Source organism: Alexandromys fortis, unplaced genomic scaffold, assembly GCF_014885135.2.
Source record: "Alexandromys fortis isolate MF-2015 unplaced genomic scaffold, M_Fortis_MF-2015_v1.1 scaffold_66, whole genome shotgun sequence".
Classification (NCBI taxonomy): domain Eukaryota; kingdom Metazoa; phylum Chordata; class Mammalia; order Rodentia; family Cricetidae; genus Alexandromys; species Alexandromys fortis.
In genome coordinates, this window is record NW_026067950.1 from 5,308,852 (window position 1) to 5,329,318 (window position 20,467).

The window sequence follows — 20,467 nt, forward strand, 5'->3', positions numbered from 1 at the left end:
GGGGAATGAGGGGATTAATATTTTGAGACTTTAAAAAATTATCCTAGTTCTTTTTAAATATGAGTAATTTTCATGCACCTTAGAAAAACATTCATAGTCAAGGGTACAGAGCAACATTTTAAGTTCTGACTTCATAATTTCCTTGCCAATACCCAACTCCGAAAGGTAGCCTTTGTTAATATTCTCAGGTGGATCTTTTCAGATAAGCCTCTACAAATACATGTGCTATTAAACTAAATTTGCCTAAAGACTGGCCCCCAGTATTTTGAATACTGCAGCTTAGCTCAGTAACTTCAGCTAGTCAACAGGCTCCCAACTGATCAATTATGGCTGTATATAGAAGATGAACTGTATCAGGCTTCCCTTTGAGAAGATGCAATTAGATCTATAACCTGTTAAGTCTTTCCTAAATATTAGTTTTTTTTTTAAAAAAAGAGAGATTTATTTTCTTGTGTATTGGAATTTTGCTTGCATGATGTTTATGTACCATAAGGGCACAGTGCCCGTGGAGGCCAGAATGGGGCTTCTAATACCCTGGAGCTGGAGTTACAGATGGTCGTTAGCCATCACATTGGTGCCGGGAATCCCACCTAGCTCCTCTGGAAGATCAGCGCTTGGTCTTAGCCCCTGAACCACAATCCCTACCCTTTTCTGTACATACTGACTGCCTACATTGCACCACCACATTGCATGGTGGTGCTCTTTGAAACTTTCTTCCTGAATGTTGCTTTGTTGTTTTTTTATTTATTTCTAAAATAAAACTCTAGTAAATTTAGCTTGTCTAAACTTTTAATGGAATTATAATATGCCAAGAATAGGGGTGGGGTTGGTCCCAAAAGAAAAGCAGAACACCGACTTTGACCACTGTCAGATTTTTCCTTTCATCTCACGTTTTCATTCTTGATCAGTAATACTGCTCTTACACCAAAGACACACTTTTGATGCCTGCATTCATTTGAAAAAATACAGCAGCCAGCCATTCCCAATTGGGAGAGCCTCCAAATTCACGAAGAGCAAGCTGACTATATTAGAACAGTTCTAATATACCAGGGGCAATGAGCAATTATATCATGAACCTACTTGCTGATGAATTTTTGTTCTGGATAGATCTGGTCCCAGAGAAGTGAAAACCCTTACTTCCACGGGGCAGAGACAGTGAGCAATTACATCACGGGTGTATGTTGATGAACGCCAAGAAAGAATGCTAAAATTAAATGGTTCCACGCGGTTAGGATATGGGTTGCTGTTTAAATTGAGTCAAGGAAAGACTCCAATAGGCTGGCCCTCAAACTGAGAACTGCAGGAGTAGGTAAACACTAGCAGACATTCCACGGAAGGGCATCTAGGCCAGGGCAGAAGCAGCGTGGTGATAAGAGTGGAGTGAGGAGGGCCGGGATGGGGCAGAGTAAGCTCCAATAGGGGTATCTACGAAACATCTCCATCGTGATTGCAAGTAGCCTTTACAATGTGTGATCATATTAACAACAGTAAAACGTAATTTTGCAGGGCAACTTCCCATTTCCAGACTGTGTCCATTCCCGGGGTGTCGCTGCTCGGCTGCGGGATGGTCTACGGACACAGCCGAAGAATGAAGTCACCCATCCTTAACTCCGAACGTCTAAGTATCTACAGAAGTAACCCACACTCGGTACAGTTGCCTAGAACTCGTTCAGGACCCTAGCTCCCCAGTGACCCCAGTTGGATCAGGTTAGCCCAGGCAGAGTCTGCGCCTGCGTAGTCGCTGCCGGCCCCGCCCCTCGGGCAGCGGTCTGGGAGAACCCGGAAGCGGCTGAGGATTTCCCTTTAACGTGTCCGGCGGGGGCGGGGCCGTGTCGCGAAAACGTCGTGACGGACGGTGCTTCCCTCGGGTCTCCGGCTTCCGCGCTTTACGGCGCTGGCGCTGCTGAGCGGAAAGATGTCGGCTCCTGGCCGGGAGGAGCCGTCTGGTCCTCCCGGCAGCTACGCAAAGCGGGTCCTGGTGACCGGCGGCGCTGGTTTCATGTAGGTAACGGTGCTGGCGGCTCAGTTTCTCCCCATCCGAGGCGGGGAGGCTCCTCATGCACGGTCGGGACCGTCCTCCCAGTTTTCCCTCACTTTGGGGTCGACGAGAACGAGGTTGCTTTGAAACTGCGACTGTGTCGGGGGTGCTGTGGTGGTGTGCCTCCTCCTACCTGCCTGAGGCGTTTGCCACTGTCACTTTTTGAGGTGCACGCGTTGAGCTTTTTGCATTTCCTTCAGTCTCTGCCCAGCCTCCCAGCAGCGCGTCTCGACACCGTGCGGCGATCGTGATGGGATTCGGTCTTTTTTCCTTCCAGAACACGTTTGCAAAGCCTCTTAGCAGCTTGTCCAAGGCTCACTCATACCCACATTCCATGAGCGCGCCCGTTTTCTTGGTGTCAAAGGTTGCCCATAACTTGACTTCTCACCACGTTAGGCCTGATCCTGCGGTCTTTTGCTTAGAACACAGCTACCGAGCCTCCCCTGGTTGAGTCCCCCCCCCCCCCACACGCGTTTCCTTTAGATGCCTTACAAGCGTTGCTTAAAGTTGTTGTTTTTAAAGCCGTGAGATGCCGCTGCCTCATAGTTTTATAGTTGTGGTTTCTGTGCGGCTTGTGATAAAGTCCGAAATCTCTATCAATTCTAGAAGACTCGAGTGCTCAAGCCCTGCTTACCAACCGAGTCTTTTGCTTTGCTGTGTTTGTCACAAGCCTCTCAGGGCTCTTGGAGCACAGTAGGCTAGTGCCCCTTCCTGCCTTGAGACATGTACACATCTTTCTTTGCTGGATGTTTGCACTATCCAGTTCAGGTGTTAATTTACCCACATAGCAACTTAGGAGCCCTTACGGGACCACCCTAGGTAACTGAACCAGTTAACACGGCCTGAAATTTCATTATTTATGTTTACTTGTTTATGGCCTTGTCCCCATTCTAGACTATAAACTCTATGAGAGCAGGCTGGTGTCCATTAAGTGCCTGCAGAAAGGCCCGGTCCATGTTGTGAGGGTCTTCGGTAGTAGTTGAGTAGATGGGTAATAAACAGGAACCTGTTCTCCCTCGTGGAACACAGTGTCCCCTGTGTGAGGATACAGAGATTCCTGTTTACTACATTGACAAGCCGTGGCCCTTTCAAATTCAACAGCCCCTTTGCTGAGGGTACCGGATTGCTGAGGGTACCGGGAAGCCAGGTTCACTTAATGAACAGGAGCGTGGGTGTGGGGAAGTGCTGGTACTTGCCTGGAAGGACTGGTCCACAAGAATGTCCTAGAAAGCAAGAGACAAGGCCACCAAGTATCAGCATCATCTACACAGATAGTCGGTGCTTGCCATTACCCCCAAGAACCCGGAGTATAAGTGTGATGTCATTTCTTGGTATTTTCCTGCTGCTCCACAGCTCAGGGAAACTTGAGGAATCGCGGGGGGTCAGTGTTTGCCACTCACAAAGTCCTTCTGCCTTGTAGTGCGTCCCATGTGGTTGTCTCCTTAGTAGAAGATTACCCCAACTATCTCATCATAAATCTAGACAAGGTAAGTTTATAAAAAGTGAGCTTCGTGTACAAGATGCGACCTCCTTTCTAGAAAACCAGAGAGTACTAGCATTAGAACATAATAAAATGAGTCGCAGTGGCAGCTGCCTGTCATCCGAGTACTAGGGACGTAAGCGCAGCAGCATTAGAATGTCAGGGTTTTCCTTGAACTGTATAGCAGGTTCAAAGCCAGCCCAGGAACACGCGAGATCCTGACTACAGTGACGTTAGTTTAGTCTTGGACAGTCTTGTGGTCATAGTTGAAGTCTCACTGAAGAGTATGGTTTTTTAGTTTAATCAAAAGATACAAATGGTTGTAATTTCATAAAATGCAATAGTAAAATGTACAGGTAAAGAACAGTTGTTAACTGTTGGCATTTTTTTTTCTGTCTTAAAGTTATAAACAGGTGAACAGAATTCTCTTTCGTATCGTTTATTTATTTGGAAGCAGGGCATGTATGAGCTTCAGCTTGTGCATAGAGAGACAGTAAGACCACTTGTGGGGGGCGTCATTTCTTTCCTTCACTCTGTAGCTCCCAGGATCAGGATGTGGCAAGTGCCTTTACCCACTGAGCCATCTGTCCTGCTCTAAGGGTAGCGCTCAGGCTGCCCTCAAACCTCTGATTCTCCCACATATGCCTCTTTAACAAATCCTCCTGGTGTCCAATGCTACAACCAGCAGAAGCAGGCAGATCTCTGTGGGTTCAAGGCCGGCCTTCTCTGCCTAAGGAACTCAAGGACAGCCAAGGGTACATAGTAAGACCTTGCCTCAAAATACCTAAATGAAAGTTAAAAAAAGAGATAAATTATGGGTATGTGCACACAAGCGCAGCTGCCCTCAAAGGCCAGAGGTATTAGATCTGGACCTCTAGAACTGGAGTTACAGACAGCTGTGAATCACCAGATGTGGTTGGTGGGAACCAACCTCAGCTCTTAACCTTGGAGCTGTCTCCTGAGCCCCAAAGAGTTCTTAAATAGATAAGTACTGATTTGCTGTGCCAGAAGAAGAAGTGTAATGAATTAAATATATATAAAGCAGGGTTTTTTTAATCTTCAGTTGCTCGTTTTCTGTGAAGAACTAAACATTTTTAGTGTTTAGCCATTGGTGATGAAGAGGAGCTTGATCAGGAACACTGTCTTCAAGAGATTCATAACAGCGTTTCTCTTGGAGTTGTTCTTTTGAAAATAGCAATGGCCTAGGTTTACTTTTAGGATGTGGGAAACTGTAGAACGGGGAAGCGTTGTTGGAAGGTGATTCTTGTATCAGTGTTAGCATTTGTGACCTTCAAACTGTATTGACTTGTCATAGAAAGAGCTGACCTTGCTTCTTGTGTTTCCTCCCCCACCACATTCTCTCATTGAAGCTGGATTACTGTGCAAGCTTAAAGAATCTTGAACCTGTTTCTAACAAGCAAAACTACAAATTTATACAGGTATGGAAGCTCCGATGACGTTGCCTCTTGAGTCATGCTGAAATCATAATCTTTGTGTGTTAAAGATGAGAGAGTTCCCAGAACAGTACCTGGTGTAGAGAGTTCTACTTGTAGATTGTCACGTAAAAAGCTGCATTTGAGTTTTAGTACCTTGGCAAATCTATGAATGGTTCACAAAATACATGAATTAAAAATATATACCAGTTGCCAGACGGTGGTGGCCCACGCCTTTAATCCCAGCACACAGGAGGCAGAGGCAGGTGGATCTCCATGAGTTCAAGTCCAGCCTGGTCTACAGAGCAAGTTCCAAGACAGCCAGGACTGTCACACGGAGAAATCTTGTCTTAAAAAATATACATACAAGCATCAGAGCACTATAATCTTAGTTAGTGGTGATTAAACACACTGCCAATATTATTCCAGTAGTTAGGTCTGTTTTAAATAGATGTTTGTATAGCTCTCGGAAAGGCTTATTTTTCTTAATGCTAAAAAAATATTTCTTGCAATCTTAGCTTTATAAGTATGTGATAAAAGTCAGCACAGTATTTAACAAGTTGGTATTCAGCAAAATTATTGCTTGGACATATTTGCAAAAATATCTTGAATTAAGTGCATGTGTTGTAAGATACTAAAGAACTGCACAGTAGAGTACTTGCCTGGCTGCTTGAGTGACGTTTTCTGTTGGACTCAGGCTGGTTGCTCTGAGTGCGGGTGCTCGGGGACCCTCACCCGTCCGTGTTTGTCTTTCCTGCAGGGTGACATTTGTGACTCACACTTTGTGAAGCTGCTGTTCAAGGTGGAGAAGATAGATATAGTGCTACATTTCGCTGCACAGACACATGTAGGTAAGCACTGTTGTATGCTATGGTTGTGACCGGCCTCTTCTCCCTAGTCAGTAAATCCCAAGTCAAGTAAAGGGATGAGTATGCAGGGACGTAGCAAAGTCTTTGAAAAAGGATACACCCACTGGGCCGAAGCAGTCCCTTGTCCCTGGGTGAGTCAGGACTTAGTTTGTTTTTTACATGGATCCTGGAAATCCATTCAGCTCCCCCTGCCTGTTTAGCAGCACTCACGTTATTGGTTGAGTTACATCCTCAGACCTGACAATTGGGGCTTTCTCTAGGTGATGTTTTAACTCGTGTGTGCTGAAGTAGAACATGAAAACTGGCTTTAAAAAACTTTTGAGCTGAACCAAACTCAGACTAACGGTTATTTCCGGAAGGAAGAAGAAGATGAGCGTCGGTGTTGTTTTATGTCCTTGAGTGGCGGTGCTCCAGTTATTGTTATCCACACCACCTCGTGCATCTGCGATGCTATTTAATAATTCAGCAAACCTTTCCCCTGGGACATACGGCAAGAATTGAAAGTTCAGTTAAATAAGTAATAGTACGTGACTGACCTGTGTGGTCCTCACCGCGCCTGGAAGCAGCATTGCCGCTGGCAGTAGCTGCTGCTGCTCCTGCTTCCTGCAGCTGCAAGCCTGCGCTTCCCTCCGCCCTTCTCTATGGTTTTGATGACTAATATTTAGCCCTAGATGTTATATTTTTGTTTGGGCCACTTTTAAATCTTCTACTGCGTGTGTCCTTGTGCACATACTCACACGTGTACACAAACGTAGTTTGTAAAACCTTTTTGTCAGTTTCTTTCCACATGTGAAACACTAGGGAACGGGTGTGGTGCCGTGTGTTCCCTGTGCTGCCTCAGTGTTCCCGCGTAAGAAAGGCCAGCGGCTCCACTTGGGCTCCTGCCCGACACTGGCTCACTTTCATTCTGCGCAGTTTTAAGCAGAAGTGCTGTGAACTGGGCCATGTACCATGTCCTTGTAAGGATCCCTCCTGTCTGATGTCTGCAGGGTCATGAGACCTGCAGCGAGGCTGTGGCAAGCAGTTTTGCTGAGAAGTCATGCTGATTTGCAATTTTCAGATTCAGCGCTGTGTGGTGGACAGACTCATTTATGTGGGGGTCCAAGTTTATTTTTCCAAGTTTCAGTGAGATCAGATGGTTTTTATAAATGCTTTTTGATAATTTAAAATCACTGTTGAAATCACTTGCCCATTTTAAAAAAAGAGTCTATTACATTTTTCATATTGAAATTCCTTAATGAGAGGTATTTTGATAAGAAAAATGAGAAGTAGTGATCTTTTCTGTGTTCCTGGCTAGCTGAACCTTTATCTGAGATGGAGCCTCTTATTGAAGCTGGAAGCCACTGTCGAGGCTCGGCTGGGAAGCCAGCGAGCTCCTGGGATTTCAGGGTCCACTCCACAGTTCGGGATCACACACATGCACAGCCTGTGGGGCTGAGGTCTGAACTCAGGTCCTCTTGCTTGAGTAGCAGCAGCCGTACCTGCTGAGCCATCGCCCCAGTTCTGAAGTCATCTTTCTTCCCTGGTGAAGTCGAGATCCTTCTTGGAACGTCTTTCCTATAGTTCATTTCCAGCACTTCTTGGCCGCCATGACAGCTTGTGCGTGCTGGGTAAGCACTCGATCATTGAGCTAACCCTCAGCCTAGATTTTACTCTTCTGAAAAGTCTGTCTGGTTGTCCCTGCTATCTACCCGCTTGCTCTCTTTTAAAGACTCAGCTGCGGAGTTGTTTTTGTTTTCTTTTCCCACTGCTAGTTTGGAAAGGACATAGTCTGTCTGTGGTCACCTGATGTAATGTAATAAGCCTTCAGAGTGCAGAGTCCAGAGACCTTTGCCCTCTTCCCAGATCATGCACACTGGCTTTGTTCTTAGCTAAGCTTTAGGTCTATTGTGTTTCATTTTTTCCGTTCTGATAAACATCAGTCTTACTGTTTTCTGTAGCACCATTTTGGGTGGTCAACATTTGTGTATATTTGAGTTTTAGCAATGATGATTTTCTCACTGTCTTTCTTCCATTCATTTGTTAAATCAAAATTTAAGAGCAGGTTCTTCTTGTCAGCTCTTAGGGCACCTTGGGGTTCAGCTGAGGTGGCAGTCGGTGTAGCTGCTTTATTTTTTTCTGCCTGCGCGCTGATGTGGTTCTTCTGTTTCTGTAAGGAGTCATTACGAATTCATGGATTTAACACGGCTTTTCTTTCTTGCTGGTTTTAGTCAGTTGTGGTGTTGTGGTGTAGCGCTCATGCCTACTGTCAGCTACTGGAAGCAGCCCTTAGTTGCTTCTCGAGTCCTCTTTGGCATAACCTCATTGCCCTTGACACAGTCTTCAAGGTTTCCCAGCATGCTCTGCTTCTTTGTGGCCTCCATGGCTTTCCCTCTGTGCTCATGCCCTTGCATCAGTTTTGGGTCCAGATTTTATTTTTGTAAGGGCACACGTCTGGATGTGTGTTCACCTACAAGGTTCATTTTGACTGAGTCCCTCTGGAAACCTGCCTCCAGACATCACGTTCTGAGGCCCTTTGGGAGGAGGAGTCGCAGCTCATAGGTGTGGGTCAAGGGCTAAACACAATCCAGTCTAGCTGCCCATCCCCCGGTTCCTTCCTCTGGGTTTGAATAGCCTGTGGGTTGTGAGCTCTTCAGGAGTGAAATACCCCTTTCCCAGGGGTCACATAGCTGATATCCTGCGTATCAGATACTTTATGATTCATAATATTAGCAGAATTGCAGTAGCAGTGGAGATGATTTTGTGGCGGGGGTCAGCACAACATGAGGAACTGCAGTAAAGGGCCGCACGGTAGCAGGGCCGAGAACAGTGTTGGAGGCTCACTCCTACTGGGCAAAAGTGTGATCCTCCATCTGCTTAGCCTCAGCTACAAAATACCTTTTCTTATTTTTTAAATATTATAAGTGTATGCTCCCAAGTGTAAACATGTGTGCCAGGGCCTCCCTTTTCCTCATGGTCTGTTGGCGAGGACAGAGGGAGCAGAGGTGCATGCAGGGCTTTGTGTGGCCTTGAATATGACAGAAATAGCCTTCTGGAATTTGAGTTCACTGAGACAGATAGGCTCATTTCAGGGTGAGGGTAATGGGGATCACAGCTAGGCATCACCTAATTTGCACTTGGCAGCATGGTCCTGGGGTCCTGGGGCACAGCACCTAGTTATCACTTAAGATAGGTGAGGCACTCAAGCTCAGGGACAGCTTCCAAATAAGGTCGTGCATCCGCGTCTAGAAACACTTCAGACAGGGTAGGGAGGCAGCCCTGCGCAGAGGGAGTCCTCCATATTACACTGAGCTCGGAGAGCTACCTGTGAATTACAACCTCAAGCAGCAGAGTCTTCCAGCAGTGTGTCACATGTGTGCAGGAGCCTGTGGAGGTCAGAGCAGGCATCCCATCCCCTAGATCTGCTGTCTTGATGGTTTTCAGCCATCATGTGGGTGCTGGGAGTCACACGTGAGTTCTCTGCAGGAGCAAGTGCTCTTTACCACTGGGCCCTCTTATCAATGTTTTTAATTTTATTTTTTACTAGTCTGATAAAGTTTTAAATTTGAGTTTTCTTCCTTATAAGTGAAGTTGGGCCTCATAAGCTTAAGGGCCATTTCTTTGTTTAAACCTTGTGTGTCTTTCATGTATTTTACTGTAGGGTTATTCTTGTTTTTATAAATTATTTGTAGATTGTTGATGTGGACTGTTTATCTCCAGCAAGTTCAAGTACTTCTTCCCACCTTGTCCTGTGTTTTTTGTTTGTTCGTTTCTAGTTTAGGGTGTTTGGTTTCGTTTTCAGCTTCTCCCCCACCCCCATACTGGTCACACTGGGGACTAGCATCATACTTACTAGGCAAGCCTTTTCCACCAGTGTATAAGCCCAGCCGGCCCACGTGCCCTGTGTTAGTGTTCCACAGAGGGTGTGTGACAAGGGTGTTCAAGGGTCCCAGGTTATGACTCTGTGTTGATAGAGTGTAGGGAAGGAGCTGGTTACTGGGGGGTATAATTCTGGTGGTTGTCTATCTTGATTGGGTAGGTAAGGTCAGATAATCATTTCTCCTAATTTGCATGGCCCTTCCCATCATGCATCTGATTTTAATCATAGGTGTGCCCAATTATGCATGTGTGTCTTAGGGTTTCTATTGCTGTGAAGAGACACTGTGACCATGGCAACTCTTATCAATGAAAAACATTTAATTGGAGTGGCTTGTTTATACAGTATCAGGGGTTCAGTCCATTATCATCATGATGGGGAGCATCATGGGAATGGTGTGAAGGCAGATATGATGTTGGAGGAGGAGCTGAGAGTCCTACATCTTGCAGGCAACAGGAAGTCAGCTGAGACACAGGGCAGTATCCTGAGCACAGGAAACCTCAAAGTCTGCCCCACAGTGACACACTTCTCTAACAAGGTATGCCCACTCCAACAAAGCCACACCTCCTAATAGTGCTACTCCCTATGAGATTATGGGGGCCAATTACCAAACTACCACAGTGGGTATAGGATAGTAAGTAGACAGTTCCCTAGCAGTTCGCTGTATATTGGCCCCAAACCAGGGATGTCTCTGAGTAGAAACTCTCTGTACTTGGTTATTCTTCGGGGTAGAGAAGCTTGTATTGTGGTTTAGAGAGGCGTGTACACGTAATCAGAAGCCGTGTAGCCCAGGACAGGTAGAGTTAGAGGTTGTCAGGTGCCACGTGCTGTGTTAAAGGAGGAGTGGGGCACATGAACCAAAATTAAATAAGGTCCCAGGCTGCTTATCTGTTCTTTATGTTTACCTGTCTTTCCAGCACTTGAGAGGGAGAGACAGGAAGATCAGAAGTTGAAGATTAGGTCACTGAGATGGCTCAATGTATTAAAGGCTCTTCCCGTTGAAGCCTGATACCGTGAATTTGATACCAGATCCCACGTGGTGGAAGGAGAGAATGGCTCCACACCCAGGGTGTGGCACGCACATGCTCACCCCCATATACACCCACTCACACATAGAAATTTTAATTAAAATAAAAGTTCAGTGTCGTGCTCAGCTACATAAGTTTGAGGTCATTGTGGACTACATGAAACCGAATATGAATCAACCTGTGTTGTGTTCTTCCTTAACCTACTTCACATGCGCTAAGTAATGGGAAGTGAGCACTCTTAAAACTGAGTCAGTTTTCTTGGTGAACGGAATCATTGTAGCTTTTCTCTCTTCCTTTTTAGATCTTTCGTTTGTCCGTGCCTTCGAGTTTACATATGTCAATGTTTACGGCACTCATGTCTTGGTAAGTGCTGCTTATGAAGCCAGAGTGGAGAAATTTATTTACGTCAGCACAGATGAAGTATATGGAGGCAGTCTCGATCAGGTAAGCTTAGAAGGTCGATTCTACTTACACACACATACATACACACACTCTACTGTACCCAGTATAGAAGGCTGTCTTGTTAAAGTTCACTGGTCTTTTCCTGCGCTCTAATTACATGCTTTGTGTCACCCTCCAAAGTGATACTTGCTTCTCCTATCAAGGGAACCACGTCACGTGAGGGACGGTTAGCACTGGTACACGTTTACTCAGGGTCGGAGTGTTGTGCAGCCCCGCAGCAGGTCTCATGTGTAGTCTTAGTTGTAGAACACAATGCTGTCATTTCATGTGCTGGGACATGCACTGGCTCACCAGCTCCTCTGGGCAGAAAACACGTTAGAATGTCAATGACAAGTGCAGTCAAATTGCTGTTGAAACTGGAATCTGTTCCTTTGTTGTTGATGTTTTGAAGACGGGGTCTCACTGTGTAGCTCAGGCTGGCCTGTAGTTCCGTGTTGCTCAGTTTGATCTTAGCCTGACGGTCTTCCTGCCTCTGTCTCCTGAATGATGGAATTACAGAGATATGCCACCACACCTGGCTGTGTTCATACGAAATCATTCCTAATTCTTGTACGTTTTAAACAAAAAGATAGGACCATTCTTCAGTCCATAGTTTCTTTCCCCCAGTCCTTCTTTTAAATACATGCTCTGTTGGGGCTCAGTAACAGGCCACGGTCAATCTCAGAGTTGATGGGCAGTGAGTAACAGGCCACGGTCAACCTCAGTGTGGATGGGCAGTGAGTAACAGGCCACGGTCATCTCAGAGTTGATGGGCAGTGAGTAACAGGGCCACGGTCAATCTCAGAGTTGATGGGCAGTGAGTAACAGACCATGGTCAGTCTCAGTGTGGATGGGCAGTGAGTAAGAGTGAGACAAGATTTCAATTCCTGTTTTCAATCCTCCACCTCCCAAGTGCTGGGATTACAGATGTATACCACCAGAGCAAAAAAAAAAAATGTTTCTTAGATGGAGTGATTGATGTTTCAAACTAGTAGTGTGATTGGTTTTCAATTGTGTTTTGTTGTGTGCGCAATGTATATTAATGTGCACTCACGGTGTGTGCTGTGATTGAATCCAGGTCCTCTGGATTCAACACAGACTGCTATTAAGCCACACACTTAGATCTTGTTTTTCTATTTGGAGAGTGTGTGTAATTCAAAAATATCCTTTTAAAACTAGGAGTTTGATGAGTCATCGCCCAAACAACCTACAAACCCTTACGCTTCATCTAAAGCCGCAGCTGAGTGCTTTGTGCAGTCTTACTGGGAACGATACAAGGTAAAAACTGATTTCTGAAACCGTTTAATATTTATGTATTGAACGTGTAAGTGAATGTATGTTGTGTGTTCTTTCTGTAATATGTGCGTCGTGGCCTGAGGGCAACTATGGAAGCACTTCCTTCCTTCCACCCTGTGGATTCAGTCATTGAGCTGGGTCATCAGCCTTGATAGGAGATACTTACCATCTCACCAGGCTTGAGTTCTGAAGTTCTTCCAAGTCAGCTTTGGCATAGAAGACCTAGATTAAAACCTTTAAAAGTATTGAACTTTTAAAACAAAGGCTCGACCTCTTGCTCACCTGAACTGTAGCAGGTCTAGCGAGATGCTCCAGGAAGTCTTACAAGGTGGAGGCTGACAGAGTCCTTTTTCAGCAGTTGCTTGTCTCTGTGTGATCAGCAGTCTTGGTTCTGCATGAGGTAGACTTGGGGTCCTAATGTGGCTCTAACAGCGTCATTCTGGAGTTCAGTCAGAACAGGTGTTACCAGTCCAGTGTCTGACAGCATCATTCTGGAGTTCAGTCAGAACAGGTGTTACCAGTCCAGTGTCTGACAGCATCATTCTGGAGTTCAGTCAGAACAGGTGTTACCAGTCCAGTGTCTGACAGCATCATTCTGGAGTTCAGTCAGAACAGGTGTTACCAGTCCAGTGTCTGACAGCATCATTCTGGAGTTCAGTCAGAATAGGTGTTACCAGTCCAGTGTCTGACAGCATCATTCTGGAGTTCAGTCAGAATAGGTGTTATCAGCTCCAGTGTCTGACAGCGTCATTCTGGAGTTCAGTCAGAACAAGTGTTAGCAGCTCCAGTGCCATCTATTTGGCTTCCCACTGGCCGTTATTGGTTATTAGGGGTCAAGTCAGGAATTCCTTGGTGTTCTCTTGGTTTTTGTGGTGGTCCTTTTTACTTGTAAGGGTTGATTCAGCGGAGTCTACCTTCTTACCATTGAATTAAATGAGACTGCTGGAAGGCGTCTTGGCATTAGCATGTGGGAGGCCTCAGTGTTTAGCCTGACTGTGCCTCCTCCACATCCCTCTTCCATTGTCTCCACAAGAGAAGGGGACTGTTCTTCCTACTGGTCCTCTGCTTTTGTCTGACCCCTACACTCTCCTGTCTTTTTTAAAAATATGATTTTACTATGTGGTCCTAGGTGGTCTGGAATTTACAACGTAGACCATGCTGGTCTCAAACTCAAAGAGATCCGCCTGCCTCTGTTTCTTGACTCCTAGTATTAAAGCATGCATCTCAAGGCCTGACTTTAAAAAAAAAAAAAAAAAAAAAGACACAGAAAACCCAGGGGCTCACTACATAGCTCAGCTGGTCTTGAACTAGAAATCCTCCCATGTTATCCTAATGAATGTCAGGATGACAGGCTCTTCGCTGAGTGCCAACCGTGCGTCCGATAGGCACCAGTGTTCCTACGCTGTTTATCTTTAAGCTCACCCTGGTGGTTGGACTCTTCCCTTACATCAGTGCCGGTTGTTCGCTCTAGTTTCCGGTTGTCATCACCAGAAGCAGTAACGTCTATGGACCACATCAGTATCCCGAGAAGGTGAGCTTTATCTCCGTGTTCTTAGTGGCCCTTAGTGATTGCAGTGTTACTTAAAACAATCTCCAGCAGTTATTTGTTGTAATTGTACGTAATTACGGCTCTGTGAATGTCGCATGAGAGCTCGTGAGACTCAGGGTTCGGATTTCACTCCATCAACCTGACACATTCCAGTGGCAAGCCTGTGGGCCTCGAACCCTTGTCTTCAGGTGGGGGATGAAATCTCCAAAGAAGCGACCTGTGCTGCCTGCAAATTGTCCACGGCGGCTTCCTCTGAATGCCCACTACACCTGTGTGTTCATCCTCAGGCTCTTAGGAGATCACAAACTACCGTAGAGTGCTCTTAGTTGCCAAATGTCATGAATTTAGGTTAAAAGAATTAGAATGTATTCATCGCTCCACATGTATCTCAGTAATAATTTTTAATATATGAGTTTAAATTCATATTAATGTCATTTTCAAAGTCTGAAATGGCATTTAAATATTCTTCTAGGTTATTCCAAAATTTATATCTTTGCTGCAACACGGCAGGAAATGGTACGTTGCTTTTCACTTTTGCATTCGTGTGCTCTCTGCCATGCTGGTAGTATTCAGTAGCAGTCTCTGAAAGCCATAAAATCTTACGAAGGCCATGGACTAGAACATTCTGCCAACTAAGGAACGCTTTCTCCATTTAATGTGATAGTTTTTTAATAACTAAACTGCATCTCCATAATTTACTAAGGTAAAATCTGAAATTATGTGCCATGGAACTTAGAGTTGCAAAATAAAATTTTGACATCTATATATAATTTTATGTTTCCAAACGGTTAATGTAGAAATGGAGATCTTGCTTTTCCTATTTCCATCATTTTTCCATTCTGGGGCTGGAAGTAGGCCTTGCCCGCCCGTTCCAGGCACACACTCTGATGGCAGGCTGTGGCCTCAGTTCCTCTACAGCCCTGTGATTTCGGTATTGTTGCTTTTTTAACTTTTTGAAACTGCTCTGGCTGGCCTTGAACTTGGAATCCTCTAGCCTCGGTTTCCCAAGCGACCAGAGTTACAGTTCTGTGTAACCCTACCCAACTTAGGGATTTCTTCAAAATGAATTTATAGTCTAAAATTAACAAATGTTTCTTAGGGAGCCATATTTTCCACTTTTTTAATTAAGAATCCTCACAAAGGTTTTATGAAATAAGGAGGAAAATTCAAGGGAACTAATGTTTTCAGTCCTCTAGGGCCTCTGGAAATTGGCTTTCAAGAGTCACTGCTCACCGCTTGCGCCTGGTTTGGGAGCTTCTTTCTGCACTGCGTAATTCTGACATTTGATCCACTCAGCTGTATTCATGGATCGGGGCTTCAGAGAAGAAACTTCCTCTACGCTGCAGATGTCGTGGAAGCCTTTCTCACTGTCCTCAGGAAGGGAGAGCCAGGTGAAATTTACAACATTGGGACCAACTTTGAAATGTCCGTTGTCCAGCTTGCGAAAGAGCTAATACAGCTGGTATGTATGTGCGTATCCTCTCTAAGGGGATCTGTGACGTTGTCACCAAACTAAGGACAGTAATGACGCCTAGGTTACTTTCCTGCTGCTGCGATGAGACACCATGACCACAGCAAGTTAGGGAAAAGAGTTAATTTTGGCTTAGTGTTCCTCAGGGCTAGTGTCCATACGGTGCTGGTGGGGGCAAGCGACAGGGCCTGGAGGCCAGAGCAGGAGCTGGTTAGATCCTTTCCGTCCGTCCACACACAGGAAGTGGGGTGCTTGTTAAACCCCACCATCTGGCCCCAGTAATACCCAGTGAAGGCTCCACCTCCTGAAGTTTCTGTAACATCCCCAAGTAGCGGCACTGGTGGGAAGCAAGGATTGAAACACACGAGCCACCAGGGAGAATTTCTCACGCAGACTCCTGCTCAGTCGATCCTTTGCCATTTCCTTAACTTACAAGTGAAGAGCTGACAAGACAAATTCCTGCTAGCCTACATCCTCTACCTGTTTTCCTGTGGTTTATGTAGTGTGTGTTCTTTCCGTGCTCTGGATGGCGTGTAGTTTGTAAGGACAGAAAGCACGCACACTGTCCCTCCTCCTCCCTTCCCTCTGTGAGGTGGTTGTCTTCCTTGCCAGCTTCTATCAGCTATCAGATACAATTGTTGTTCTGTGATCTCATTTCGTAACATGGCTCAGGAGCTTGCTTCATATTGACAGATCAAAGAGACCAGTTCTGAGTCAGAAACGGAAAGCTGGGTGGACTACGTTCATGACAGGTGAGTGACAAGTTGGGATATCTGGAGAGACAGGACACTTCAGGTGCTTGGAAAACTACAAGCTGTGTGAGCTCACCGGGAAAGTAGTTCAGTGTTGAGGAGGCCGCTTGTTGGTGTCGCCCCCCCCCCCCCCCCAGCTTAAACCCAAAGTAAACCACTGCTTGACCTATTAGTTCTAGCTTCTTATTGGCTGGCTCTTATATTAATTTAACCTTTTTCTATTAATCTGTATATCACCACATGGCTGTGGCTTACTGGGTAAAGTTTCCAGCATCTGTCTCCAGTGGCTCCATGGCTTCTCTCTAACTTCGCCTTCCTCCCCCCATGCTATAGACCAAGTCAGTTTCTTTATTCCTTAACCAATTAAAGCAACACATAGACAGAAGGACCTCCCACATCAGTTCAACTCGTGGATTTTCTGACAAACTTTTCTTCCTGGTTATAAGTGTTAGAAAAATAACGGATAGCACTGTTGTTAGCCACAGGCTTAAAGAAAGCTGTTGGCTCTTTCCCAGTATGGGTTTTCTCATTGTGAAGTTGGGACAGTATTTTCTTACAGAAGTGTTAATTATATGTAGACAATGCATCTTGTCCCAGGGTTGGCACTCAGGAGCCCTCACTTGTACCTGTATGAGTTGATGATTATTTACTCATTTATCAAACATTTGTAAATTTTCTTCTCTATGTCAGGTACTTCCTTTGTACCTGAAGTTGTGGCAGAAATAAATAAGTTATTGAAAGGCTAGGCTACAGAGAATGTGAGGCATTGGTAGTTGTGGGGTTTGTATATTTTATAAAATTTTTCCACAATAAACTTGTCCCTGGCGTGATTTTGTTCTAATGTGAATTATAATAAGGATGTGTGGGTGTGCATTCTGTGTCTTAGCCAGATGTGCAGATGTGTGGGTGTGCATTCTGTGTCTTAGATGTGCAGATGTGTGTTCACAATAAGGATGTGTGGGTGTGCATTCTGTGTCTTAGTCAGATGTGCAGATGTGTGTTCACAGAAGGATGTGTGGGTATGCATTCTGTGTCTTAGATGTGCAGATGTGTGTTCACAATGTCATCTTAAATCTTTGCTTTCCAAGACCGCACAATGACATGCGATATCCAATGAAGTCTGAAAAAATCCACAGCTTAGGATGGAAGCCCAAAGTGCCCTGGGAAGAAGGAATAAAGAAAACAGGTGTGTAGTCGGTTGACCATCTGGGGGGCAGTGCAGACCAGCGGAAGGAAAGGCTGTTCATTTCAATATACTAGGGTTGGCAGAGCTCGGTGAGAAACCCACCGCCCCCCAGCTCTTCCATCCGTTTCTAACGGTTTCTTAGCTATTTCTTGAGTCTCTGGAGTTTAATGGACTTAGCTGCTCATTGCTCCTCCTGAATCTTGGGTGCTCAGTTCTCATTTCCTCTGTGTTCTGTCCACACTCACGCCTGCTAGTGTAGCTTTCTTCTTTCTTATGGCCTGCAGACTGGTCCATGTGGAGATCAGTGGGGTCTTGGAAGAAAATTTCTGTAAATTCACATGTACAGATAAACCTAGTAAAGTCAGAAACACTGTGTGTGTCTGTGTGTGTCAGTCACATGCCTTTAATCTTAACATTCAGGAGGTGAAGGCAGGAGGATCTCTTAGTTTGAAGCCAGCCTGTTTACATAACAAGTTTCAGACTAGCTAGCGCTACATAATGAAACCCTATCTCAAAAGACAGAACAAAACAGCAACAAAAAACTATCTGGAATTATATTCATAGGAAAGGATATACTCAAATGCACAAAAAAGAGGTCTTGATTCAAAATGTTAAATGCAATATACTTTGTTCAAATATTAAAAACCCAAAACAAAGATAGCTTCCATTTTTTTTTTTAACTAGATTTAGGCTTCTTAATGCAAAGCCTTGAGCAAGTAGTGCGCACTGTAAACCGACCTCTCCGATGTCCACACCATAAACCGACCTCCCCAGTAGTGCACACCGTAAACCGACTTTCCCTGTTCATAGGGAGACCCATCGTCTCATTTTCCCTGATCCTGTATCTCCATGTTTAGATAAGTGTTCATTTTCCTGTAGCGTAGCTTTAAAGGCAGCATAGTGACTGTGCTCACCTGAGACTGCTGAAGTCCAGATGTTGCCAGCATCCTGCACAGTTAGTGCTGCAGGAACTGCCTTTGCGGTGGACAGAAGTCAATAGCCAGTCTCCTGTTTTCAGGGGGCGAGTCCCGCTGGCGGCTTGAAGGTGAGGCTCTGCTGACATAGCAGGGGCTCGGGAAACACTTGTTAGTGCCTAGTGTTTACTTTCTCATTGTCTTGATTTTCCTGCCAGTTGAGTGGTACCGAGAGAATTTCCACAACTGGAAGGACGCAGAAAAGGCCTTGGAGCCCTTTCCAGTTCAGCCGCCATTTCTGTAACAGCCAGTCGGAGAAAAGGACATTTCCTACCTCACCCAGTGACGTGAAATCACTGCCCAGTGATGTGCCAGCTCTCCCGGATAGGATTCGGTGCAGAGTCCTCACAAGTCCAGTACTGGTCCAGGATTCCGTGTGAGATTTCCTCGGCAGCAGACGTGGTGGACGTGGGCAGGACGAGGCTCTGGTTCTGAGAAGAGGCAGGTCACCACCTGAGCCTCGGTTCTTACATCCTGACTAATCTTTCAGGCCTGATGGTGTGAAAATGGAACAAAAATGAAGCATATTGAGCACTTTTTAACTTTTGATAATTTTGTAAAATTCAGTTAGATGTTTTTTAAAAAGGTAAGGTAAAATTTCTCACCTTTTTTAAATCAGTTGTTGATTTACATATGACCTGTACCAGAAATTTTATCATGTATCTACTGTTTACAGTGGTTTTATTTATAAATATCAATATATTTTAATATATTAAATGCAGATTGTGGCTTTCTTAGTATGTATTTTGTTGTAATGTTTTTTAAATAATCATGCAATTAGGAAATATTAATACATGTTGGAGGTACCCTCCCCCTCCCCCGTGCCAGGAGGCACCTGTGCATGCCCCTTCCCTATCCGCAGAGAAAGAGGAGCTTGGGTCCCGAGGGAGCAGTTCAGTGCAGATGAGGGACTTAGCGGTGGACAGACGGTGGTGCAGGCTGAGGCTCTGGAGGCAGGAAGGCAGCCTCATGGTCAGAGCATCCACCGTCTCCTCGGGCCAGCTCGGCACCAAGCAACAGGTCTGCTTGAATAGTGCCGTGCTGGGAGCCCAGCGTTTGTGGCTGGTGCCTGGAGACCGGCTGTGCACCTTAGGTTAACTACATGGGCCGTGAGGATCTGTGTTGTGGGTCCCAGGGTCTAATTTACGCCTGTGACATGCAGATACCCAGGGTGCTCATACTGGGGTCACCAGTGACAAAGGCTGGGCAAAGCTCAAAGCAAGTCATTTTGTCTCCTGGGCTCAGCTTCTCCCACAGTGCTTGCTTCCTCTTGAACATTCACAGTGATGCATGGGTCCCTCCTCTCCCATGAAGCCACGGCAGCTTTCTGCCCATAACCTGGGTGTGTCACTCCAAGGCAGGACACTAGTAGATGTAAATGCCAACCAAAGCACACTGTTTAAGTCACTGTCCTTTGATTAACTGATTAACCTTCGTATGTGTTTAATTACATTTTACTAATTTGGTAAGGGCTTGTATGCCGTGGTGCATGTGTGGAGGTCCGAGGACAGCTGGGAATTGACTCTTTCTTGTCATGTGGATCCTGGGACTGAACTCAGGACAGATTGGAGACAAGTGCCTTAACCTAGTGAGCCATCTCGTCCTCCCCTCCCCTGCTTTGTAGACTTGGTTTTTGTTGTTGCTGTTTTCTCTGTGGGGTGGCCCTGGCTGTCCTTGAACTCTGCTCTGTATACCAGGCTGGTTTATCTTTTTCATATCAAGGAATTCATATGTTTATGGGTTTGCTCTTCTGCTAGGCCTGTAGCCCCTGGAAACACAATCATCTCTGAATTCCAGGATTTGTATGTCTTATCTTTTTCCGAAAAATAACTCCTGCCTTCAAAGAGACAACTTTTGCCAGCCCTTAAATCCAGTTAATAATCCACACAGAGATCATCTAAAACTGTTGAGTTTGCTGTCAATCTGCTGTGCACGCAGCCTGTTTAACCTGCCCCTACGAGAACAGTGTGACCAGAGCTTCTGTGCCTTGTTCTTCCGTGGGATCGGCTTTCAGATCTAAGCTAAGTACATCGCTTTACCCCTGACCCATGTATTCGTCCATGTCTCTGACCCAGCAGAGTGTACGTATGTGTG

The 20,467-nt window shown here is 45.5% G+C and overlaps 1 protein-coding gene across 2 annotated transcripts; it reads left to right on the forward strand.

The window, feature by feature from the left end:
• The first annotated feature begins 1,861 nt into the window (after positions 1-1,861).
• On the forward strand, positions 1,862-19,101 carry Tgds (TDP-glucose 4,6-dehydratase). 2 transcript variants are annotated; one of them, XM_050150400.1, is made up of 12 exons: positions 1,862-2,001; positions 3,459-3,525; positions 4,889-4,957; positions 5,712-5,802; positions 11,006-11,148; positions 12,325-12,423; positions 13,913-13,972; positions 14,463-14,506; positions 15,179-15,452; positions 16,155-16,213; positions 17,302-17,399; positions 18,532-19,101. In XM_050150400.1, exons 1-12 carry the CDS (start codon positions 1,916-1,918, stop codon positions 18,615-18,617), a joined length of 1,176 nt encoding a protein of 391 aa, XP_050006357.1. In that variant the 5' UTR covers positions 1,862-1,915; the 3' UTR covers positions 18,618-19,101. The 2 variants fall into 2 exon arrangements, with proteins under 2 accessions (XP_050006357.1, XP_050006358.1); XM_050150401.1 differs by having other exon boundaries at positions 15,287-15,452.
• The last annotated feature ends 1,366 nt before the right edge of the window (positions 19,102-20,467 follow it).

Bases quoted from the DNA above. Each gene is read 5' to 3' on its own strand.
- Tgds (XM_050150400.1), top strand. From the start codon at position 1,916: ATGTCGGCTCCTGGCCGGGAGGAGCCGTCTGGTCCTCCCGGCAGCTAC. The intron at 11,149-12,324 runs GTAAGCTTAGAA...TTTTAAAACTAG, and splicing joins ATGGAGGCAGTCTCGATCAG to GAGTTTGATGAGTCATCGCC. The intron at 12,424-13,912 runs GTAAAAACTGAT...TGTTCGCTCTAG, and splicing joins CTTACTGGGAACGATACAAG to TTTCCGGTTGTCATCACCAG.